The 10,186-nt window shown below is 38.2% G+C and overlaps 1 protein-coding gene across 2 annotated transcripts in view; it reads left to right on the forward strand.

Annotated features, from left to right (window-relative positions):
- The window catches only part of kndc1 (kinase non-catalytic C-lobe domain containing 1), a 45,617-nt gene extending 35,929 nt beyond the window's left edge, over positions 1-9,688 (forward strand). For both annotated transcript variants that reach the window (XM_015057805.1, XM_015057806.1), the window contains exons 22-31: positions 640-750; positions 817-964; positions 1,578-1,736; positions 3,012-3,218; positions 3,367-3,449; positions 3,963-4,116; positions 5,697-5,819; positions 6,620-6,679; positions 6,862-7,019; positions 9,255-9,688. In XM_015057805.1, the coding sequence (XP_014913291.1) occupies positions 640-750; positions 817-964; positions 1,578-1,736; positions 3,012-3,218; positions 3,367-3,449; positions 3,963-4,116; positions 5,697-5,819; positions 6,620-6,679; positions 6,862-7,019; positions 9,255-9,483 (1,432 nt within the window). In that variant the 3' untranslated portion in view covers positions 9,484-9,688. The remainder of the gene's footprint in view (positions 1-639; positions 751-816; positions 965-1,577; positions 1,737-3,011; positions 3,219-3,366; positions 3,450-3,962; positions 4,117-5,696; positions 5,820-6,619; positions 6,680-6,861; positions 7,020-9,254) is intronic.
- The last annotated feature ends 498 nt before the right edge of the window (positions 9,689-10,186 follow it).

Consider the following 10,186-nt stretch of genomic DNA (forward strand, 5'->3'; position numbering starts at 1 on the left):
TCTTTTTTACCCAACAGCCTAAATCTGATGCATCTTATTCTTCATAATCAGCCCTGACCAGACTATCTACATTTATTTAAACATTACAGTTCCTATTTTATATTTTGAAGGGAGGGACAGAGAGATGTTTTAAGGACTCCCTGATGCATTTTCAGCAATTATCCAGAATAATGTCGTACTTGACCAGATAAAAGTATTATTTATTATTAAAAGTATTGAGTATTATTTGAGTAGTACTCCGTGTTTCTTTTCTTTGAGTTTTGTTTCGAGTTTCTGTCTAATGTAAAACCAAAAAAACAAAAAACAGAGCGCTTCTGGCTTGACTGCTGCACAAGGAGAATCAGGCCTGATTTGAAGTTATGTGTGCAGATAAGGACTGAAAAGCTGGTGGTGTGAAATGAAAGCTTTCAGCTAATCTGAGAGGAACAAGATGTTTTCTAACAGTTTTGAGACACACAAAAGCATTTTCTAACACAGAAAATTAGTTTCTCTCTCTCTTTGCCTCTAAGTGGAAACTCAAGGATAGAAACATGGAGAGAAACAACATTTCTCTCCACCAGTTTTAAGAACAACATGACTTACTGTAATCACACTTCCCACCAAGATTCAAACTTCTCCTTTCTGAACTTTTCTGTACAGAAATGCTGCTGCAGAGGGCTACATCCAACAGTTCCTGTACACATATCGTTTCTTTTGCTCTCCTGAAGAACTGCTGCAGTTCATCATGGATAAGTTCATCAGTGCTTCAAGGTACCAAACATCCAGTAACTGTTGCCAAGAGAAAAAAGCAGCTTTTTGACATGTTGTTTTAACCAGGGAGGGGCCAGAGATGTCAGGGGACAGTGAAAGGATCTTCCATCGCAGCCTGGACCTTCTGCAGATCTGGGTGACAGACTGCAAATCAGTGGACTTCACGCCAAAGTCGAGTCTTGTGGAGACTTTAGAAACATTTCTAAATACAGAGGTACACACACACACACACACACACACCCGCTAACCCTTTCCTGCAATCTAAAGTAATTACTTTTTCCTGAGAGTTAATGTCTTACACATGTAACACTGATTGTCTTTTAACAAATGTGAACCAGATGTGTGTTATTACTTGAACAATACTCATCTAAATCCAATCTAATTAATATAAACTGTAAAGAAAATATACTTTTTGCATTCAAAGGGGATCTGGATGCCTCACATGTTGACCCAGTGTGAGGTTTGGAAGGAAATATGGCTGAATTACAGCAAAATACACACAAATAGAAACTATTATTACAAGTCAGTGTAGATAAATCATGTTAAATATCCTTTTACTTCATGGCCTTTTACTTTGTTCTCAGTATGATTTCTTTTTACTCAGGGCAAGAAGCCTGAGGCATGACCTAGAGATTATTTAAGAATTATAAAACCTGTTTGTAGTTGTAAACGCTTAAAAATAGCGGGTGTTTTTTTTTTTTACCAGTACAAACACCTTTTATTAAAATAGAGAAACATAAAAAGTGCGATTTATATAAGAACTGCCCCTGGCTGACGTTCAGTACTTTAGAGATTTTTTAAAGTTTTTACACTTTAACTTTCCACAGGTGATTCCAGTTGACAGTCAAGGTGAGGCTGTTCTCTCCGTCCTCTACAACCATCCAAACTCCGCCACGCTGAGTCAGGTTACAGGAAGTTTGATCAGCCTGAATGAAGAAGAGGACTCTGTGTGTTTGCATTCATCTTCTGAGGATCTTAGCAAGAAGGTCTGAGTTTGGCTTTTTGCTGCTTTGTTCCTTAATTTTGATTTTAACTTGAATTACAGCACAGATCCTTCACTGGCTTGGATGAACCGTACTTTAAATAGCAAATTATTTCCTGTAATCTGCACTGGAGACATAGAAAAACTGTATACTAAGTTATCTGAACATGCATACTGTTGATTGTGTGTGATTAAATGATGAAAGATAAAATGGGGCATCTTCAAAAAATAGCAGTTTGGAGTTTAATCAGTGAAGTCATCCATTCTGTAAAAAATGTCAAACATGTTGCCCTGGTTACTTCCCTCTGAACGTCTGATTCGGCTGGTGAATTGGTTGATATTTGATTAAAAAGTTGATTTAAGACACAAAAAGAAATGCAGAAAAAATATGAACTGAAAGCAGAAAAATGTAAAAAGAAACTGAAAAGATTAGTCCAAATGGTAAAGACTCAGATATTTGCTCCTACTACGGTGTATGAAGTCTATTTATCATGTCATTTATCATAAATCACTTTTAAACTATAATTGAAGAGTTCGTATTGCGTAAGCAGGAGAGAAATTGTTTTTGAAACACACCAAGCTAAATGTTATGGAGTGTCCAACACAATCCTCGGATTTTAATCCAATAAAATACTTACAGGCTGATCTAACGTTGCTGTTTTTAAGGCTTAGTTTACTAGCGTCATTTTGTACACGTATGTATTTTATCTGTGTTTATTTTATTTGTGTTTATTTTTTATCGTGAAGTACTTAAAGCACTATGTAAGTAAAATATCTGCTGCCAGAAACCTGACAGATGAGAAGCTGCTCTCATAAACAGTGAGGATACAACTAAGTATTAAATCAGATTTACAGGAAAGCTAAACTGTTTATTTAACTAGAGTATTTTTGAATACTCTAATATTTTTTTACTGTTGCTTTATCAAGAGGTTGAAAAAAATCTGTTAATTGCTTTGCGATATGGAAAAAAACTTGGGGAGAAAAAAGTATTGTAAGAAGATGGAGCTCTGTGTACATCTGTCAGCAAGCTATTCTTTCTGAACCAGCTGTATTTCTGTTATGACCCATCTCTTTAAGCACATAAATCAGTAGATTTTCTTTTTAAATCCGTATCTGAAGCAGAGCGAATCTGTGATGCTCTTATCTGGAGAAGCTTAGTGAAGATTTCTGCAGCTTTGGGAACAACGGTTCTTCTTTTTGCTCATGATGGCCTTCCACTGGTGTGTAAACTAATAGAATCGGGGGTTTATGTAACACACATCTACTGTGAACTTTACAGTGGAGGATCTCACGAGTTGTGGAGCCCTCTGCTTCCATGTCTAAAGAGAAGACCTTCTCGATTGCTGCAGCCCTGCCTGCTCCTTGCTACGACTCCCTGATGCACGATTTGTCCAACGTGTGCCTGCAGAGTGAGGAGCGACTCCCGTTCAGCCAAAAGGAGCTCAGCGCGCTGCACATAGCCCAGCAGCTGACGCTCCTGCAGCAGGTTTGGTCAGCCTCCATACAGGTTCCTCACAAGACGTTGTTGTTATCCATTTCAAACGCTAGAGGGAGATATTTCTATAACAACACTGAAAGGTGTTGATTTGTATCAACCAGATTAAGCTTCGAGTTGGAATTGTCTTTCATTGCAGGAAGTTTTCCAAGGATGTCATCCAGTTAATTTCCTGAAGTCCAGAACACAAGGAGTCAGAGACAAACTCTGCAGCCCAAACAAGTGAGTGGGAAAAACAAAAAGCTGTATTTTAAAGTCCTTTTATTTATTTTTTTCATATGAGCCTCTAGTAGTTATCTTTAGGATTATCTCTAGCAAACTCTTTTGCTGGTTGAACATTTCCTTTGGCCATTGTAGATAGAAAAACGGAAAAAAATTCTACCAAAAAACTCATCAATGTTGGGATTAATCTCAGAAAATGGCTAGAAAAAAACAAGGACATTTTCTGAGCTTCAAAAGTTTATTTTTTTTTAATGTTTGAAATTGTTAGATTAATCTCTGAAACATTCAAGAAAAAAAAATCAGTTTCTGAGCTGAAAAGTTTAAAATTTGCAAGAAAAGTCTCAGAAATATTCTAGAAAAAAACTTTGACATGTCTGTGCTTCCAAAGACAAACATTTTCAACTTCTGGAAATGTTCTGAGTTTCAGAAGTTGAACATATTATACGCCATCCTACTCTTTTGACTCTGGTGTCAGAGGTAGTTTCTGATATATTCATCTGTTTTGCCACCCAGGAACGTGTCACAGCATATTCCGCCAGCAGAGGGCAGCAGTGGGCTTGTACTAGAGGGGAGCCTGTCAGACAGCTTCCTCCAGCAGCTGCTCACATACGCTGAGAGTGTCACTAACTGGATCTCTGCAGAGATAGTCATATGTGACTCTGCAAAGGTGAGAGGAGCTGTAACCGATGAAAGTAACAGGGAAGTGTGTTAGAAGTGTGTGGTGGTTTCAGTGTCGTTTCTGGTGTCAGGAGCAAAGAGAGAAATCTCAAACCTGGAAGATTTCTGAAGGAAATCACTTCACAGGCTGACAAGTCACTGATACTGTTCAACATCTTCTGACAAGAACTATACTTTACATGCTGACATCCTCCTAAATTACCCCGACAGTTCAGCTGGTTCCACTGAAGCCAAGTTAGTCTGAAGAGTTTCAAGGTGCATATCTGCTAATATCCATTTATTTGATTTGACAGAAACGTATTCAAGATGAGATTTAATATTACGATTTCAACATATATTGTTTTTGCATTTCTCCTTCTATAGTGACTCACAAAAAGAAGAGTTCCTCTTGATCTTTTCCCACATTTGACACATTAGCATCAAAATCCTGTTTATTTTTGTTAGATTTTATGTAACAGACAAACACAAAGTTGTGTATAAAAATGAAGTAGAAGGGAAATAAATCCATTCAGCCATCTTCCATTCATTGTTGTCCTTCAGCGGTCATTGAGGCGGCAACACCCTGGACGGGTTGCCAAACCATGACATGGCAACACACAAACACAGAGGACAAACAGCCACCTGAGGAAACGTAGAGAGACCAAATAACAGCTCTGATTCTGGACTGTGGGAGGAAACCCACGCATGTTCATGGAGAACATGTAAGCTCCATGCAGAAAGACCTTCTTGCTGCAAGGCAACAGTCCTATCAACTGTGGAGGACCAAGGCATGGGTCAAGGATAAAGTTAGGTTGCAGAGCAACATCCCATCCTTTGAACACTTTCCATCATCCAAAAGGGAAAGAGTGTAAAACTGCTTGCAAACCTTTACAGACATGGTTATCCACCTAAACCACCCAGTCAGGGAGAACAATACTTAAGCATTACAACAATGAAAAAGTTTAAATCCAAACATGTTCAAGTGTCGATTCATAACAAATGTTGTCCCACATCAATTAATAAACAGAAATATAGTTAATTCAATCTAATTGTCATTTCCAATTTGATCCTAGTTATAAGACAATGCATCGATCCGTCATTCGGATGATTTCTGTCTGAGGAAACCCAGCCGATGCATCAAGACACTGACTTGCAGCAATCCTTTACTCGGAGCATGCAAAAGAAACCTCCAGCAGAACCTGGCTCAGTGAGAAAGAGAAAAGGAAATTATTGGCAGCAATAGTTCAGCTGATGGCCCCCTCCAGACATCCAGGGCCAAGTGTGTCTACCATGAAGAGAAAAATACAGTGAGAGCATAAAGTTAATGGCTGCAGTAACTCCAGATAATGCATGAGTGTCTGAGAGGATTTGAGAGTTGTGGTTTTGCTTCTGTAGCTACAGAGAATATAAATTTACACCACAGTTTTCATTAGTTATTTTTGAAAAACTGTGTGTCATATTCCATGGCATGAAATCCTCCTAAACTACACTGGTGTTTACAGTGGTAATGTGACAAAACGTGGATTTATTTTCCAAATTTGTTTTTTTTTTTTTTTTTTTTTTTTCCCAACCCCCCTTGCTTTTTTCCAGCCCCAAGCTGCCTTGCTGACCAGGTATCTATGGATTGGAAAGTATTGCTATGAAATGAGGAACTTTGCTACAGCCATGCAGGTTCTCGGAGGTCTGGAGAATATGACTGTCAGGCAATTACCAGTAAGGCTTCACTCTTACAAACTTCTAACTTTGTCTAATAAGCCTGCTGCCCTCGAGCTAAGCATTTTTTTTTCTGCTGTGATTGAGCTTGGATGGTATTTAATTAGTTTCACAAATGAGAAATTAGCATTAATGAATTCAAATAAGATGTAGACAGAGTGAGCTCAGAGAGGGGAAATGTAGGTATGAAAAGTAATTAAAAAATCTCACAATGAAAACACAGCAATGCTGAAATAATGAAGCAAATTTCCATATTTTTTCTAAAAGAAATTAGGTTCCCTGACAACAACTGGTATTATAACAGCATTAACTCTACAATAGACCAAAATGCTCTTAAGACAGAAACATTAAAACTACTCCCTTTGCTGCTAAAACAATCTAATATTTTCACAATATACATATATGCATAAAACCTAAATGAACCTGTTAATACCTGAATACAAGTCTTGAGTTTCACTCATTTTCTTTCCATTTCCATATTTTGTTTCAAAATAGACAAATTAGTCTGTCTTGTAAGTGAAGAAAAAGTACTGTAACCTTCTTTCAGCCAGCTGACAGTAAGTGTGCTGCAAATTATGGAGGATGTTGTTACTGTGCTCTCACCAGATATAAAAAAACTCTTAACTCCTAGACCTTCTCTGGCATTTAATTCAAAGTACTTTAAATCACTGCAATGTCATGTTAAAGCTTTAGTTTACCCTAATAACAGAAACCAGCACATATCTTGTGTGAAGTGTTTGGTATAATATACTTTTACATTAGTGATGCTCTAAAGAGTAACATCCACTTGTTGCTGGCAGGCTTGGAAACACCTGGCTTCCAAAGTCTATGAGATCCTGGAGGAGCTGCGAGCCGTTCAGGTAATGTGTAAATCTGAGAAAGTTTAGGGTCTGAGTCGCTGCAAGACAATAAAGACACAGGAACAAACCCCTTTGAGCAGGAGAGTTTCAGAGTTTACAGCGCATCCAGAATACCACAGTTTCTAAAAGATCCAACACTGTCCTGTTTGTCAGTCCTGAATCTGTTCTACGTTAAACTGCAGGTGTTTCTGAAGAGCGATGACCTGTGTCTGATTGGAGCAGAGCAGAAGAGGACGAGGCCCACACTGCCGTCCGTTCACATCCTGGCTATGCATGTACAGCAGCTGGAGATCGGTGCATTCACACTAACCACTGGGGCTTATAAGTGGACCAAACTCAGGTGCGCTTTGGATGCAGAAAAATGTCATCTACACAGAAACTCAAAGGTTTTTCAGTTCTATTCAGGCAAGATTGGGCTGTTTAGTGTTTACCGGTTTAGTGGTTCAATAAAAAAATGGAAACAACGGGAAAAAAACACATGATTAGGTCACTCAATGTCAAAAACCGGAATTGGAAACTTGCACAAAAACCCAAGAGCTTCATCTTAGACTCAATAAGCTTCAGTTGGATGTTAAAGGTCATGATGGAATTATGAACCAGTTTTTCCTTCCACTAAACTTTTCAATAGTAGGCTTGAATACAGCCCTCTCTGAACAGCATTGACCTTTTGTGACCTAGTCTTTTTAATTTTTAAATTAAAGTTAAATAAACATTTCAATGATTTCATTATCTAATCTAACTTACTGAGATATAATTAGGAAAATACTAAAAAAATAAAATTTGTTTGGAAAAAGTCTCTGCTCTCTAAAGAACAATGTTGCATCAGAATTTAGGTTTGCAAAATTCCTTCTGAATAAAATGCAAGACTTTTGTACAATGTAGAGATTTATGGCCTTCAGCATGTTTGTAAAACAACTAAACGGGATTTCAGCGCGGCATTTGTACTTAGCATTATAGAGTTAAACATGAGGAACTTTGTGATCAGCAGGACAACTGTCCCAAACACAGGAGCAAAAAACAGACATAACTAACCTAATTTTAAACTCTAAACATCTCTAAACGAGATGTTGACTTCTTACAAAGCTTAGGAGAGTTATTGTTATTATGAATAAAATTAAATGCGTAGCTATATTTCAGTAAGTTAGATTAGATAATGAAATCATTGAAAAGTTTATTTAATTTTAATTTAAAAATTCAAAAGACTAGGTCACAAAAGGTCAATACTGTTCGGAGAGTGCTGTATTCAAGCCTATTATTGAAAAGTTTAGTGAAAGGAAAAACTGTGGCAAAAAATGTTTCACAAGCAATAGATATATCAGATTAAAGTTGATTATTTTCATTTAGGCCTCATAATGAAGAAATAAAATCCAAGTTGCTTGAGGTCCTGTATAGAAATATTCCATTCAGTGATGATTTGGGGAATCAGGTCATCTGCTGGTTTTGGCTTCCTTAAAACCTGAGCAGAGGCGCAGGCTGAACGGCTCCATGCCACGTTGCAGAAATTCATGCAAAAGGAGCACAAACCAAGTACTGGATGCACATACTGTCCATACTGCTGCCTGTTATTTGTGTATTAAAAATCCAATTTTATTTATCTTATGCAATATTATAATGTTCCGACCCCACTGAGGGACAAGGGTGTAAAGAAAATGGATGGATGGATGGATGGATGGATGGAATATTATAATGTTCTGAGAAACTTTAATTTGGGTTTCCATTAGCTATAAACCTAAATCTTAAAAATATACCAAAAAATGTGTCGGTCTGTACGTACAAATTTAACATTTTGAATAAAATTCCTGACATAACATATGTGTGACAACAGTAAACATATTTCATATGGCCGCCTGTCTGTGAGTTGTGTTACATATGTAGAAACTATAAGGCTCAAGTTTTATGTTCATGCTCTGCATTAGCAGCTGATACAGTCCAGAAACACTAAATGTAGATGATGGCACTAAAGTGGGAAAATTATCCAACCTGCTGTGAGATTTCTGCTTAAACTTGCACAACGTCCGGTTGCTATGTAACATGTATCCAGTCGGAAAACTAATCCTCTTATATCACCGCAGTGGCACAAAATGTGAACAGTTAGTATCATTACATGAGAACTGGCCTTCCCTCCCTCTTTTTCTGCAAATCAGTTTATGACAAAGTCGGCCAACTCACAAAAAGGACATATTTTCCTGTGTCCTTCTTCTCCACTCCAATATGGCTGACCAGATGCTGAGGTCAGAACAAGTGGGGCTGGGATGGCGACGGCACAGCTGTTGAATCTGGGTAGTTTGTTGGGGTGCCAGTGTTGCTGCAGATGGCGCCTGTGGGAGGAGGGGTTGATTGGAAAAAGGTTTGTGGCCAGATGCTGAGAGGTGACCGTGTGTAGCCAGATGATGAAGTCGGGAGAAAAAACAGCTGGTTACCATAGATTCTGGGTTTTTCCAGCTCGCTCCAAAAAAATCAGGTCAAATCTGATGAGATTAAGAAGAAGAAAAGCAGATAGAAAATGTATCTCCTATGTGCTTGTTTCTTGCTTTCTGCGTTTCTTTAAACTTCTCTTTGGTTCTTGTGGTTTCAGGAACATCGCAAAGGTTGTGAGTCAGGTCCATGCCTTCCAGGAGGTTGTGTACCCGTACAGCCCAGACCAGGACCTTCAGGCCTACCTGCGCCGCCGGATCGCCCGGTTCGCCACCACGGACATCCACCTGCTGGCCGCTGACAGCGATGCCAACTTTCAACGGTCCAGCGAGCGTCAGACACGGAGGATCCACGACACGCTGAGGAGGGTGAAAGCTACTTTCCAGTGAAGCCTGCTTTGCCTCATTTTAGAGATGAACTTCAAATCCAGGACATTGCCCTGCGTCCAGACTTATTACGCTGCAGTGCTGTGGAAAAGTATTTGCTCCCTTACAGACATCTTCTGTTTTTGCTTCCTTGTCTCAGTCACATGTTTCAGATGATCAAACAAATTCAAATGTCAGACAGAATTATCTGAAATACCAAAAACTGCTTTTTAATTGTCTAATTAATTGTCCCATGTATTATTTAAATAGAACCAGTGTGACAGCATGAAGTAGGCTGAAATATCTCTAAAACCAATGCAGCATGCCCTGAGCCAAAGAAATTTGAGATAACAAGCAAAATTGCTGAAATCAAGAGTTGCCTTTTATCTCATCCATCCAAAAGTTATCAGACAACAGCATTTAAAGTGCTTGACTTTTAAATATGTTTCCACTGAAATACAGTGACTGTAAAGTGTGACACAGAGAGGTTGAACTGAAAAAAGTGGATAATGTACAATGTGAATCCTTCATCTAGATCCGACTAGATGAAGGAAGATGTGACTGTACAACATCATAATATAAGCTGTTTATATCTATTGATTCAATTACTTAACAGTATTTCTTGCAATTGTAAAACATTGCGTTTTGTGTTAAATATTGCTTATGGATAAAAATTAATTAATTAATTTTCATAAATCGCAGTGCCTATAACGAATAATGAAGAAAT

This window comes from Poecilia latipinna, unplaced genomic scaffold (genome assembly GCF_001443285.1).
Source record: "Poecilia latipinna isolate Pla-1442-1.1 unplaced genomic scaffold, P_latipinna-1.0 Scaffold1493, whole genome shotgun sequence".
NCBI lineage: Eukaryota > Metazoa > Chordata > Actinopteri > Cyprinodontiformes > Poeciliidae > Poecilia > Poecilia latipinna.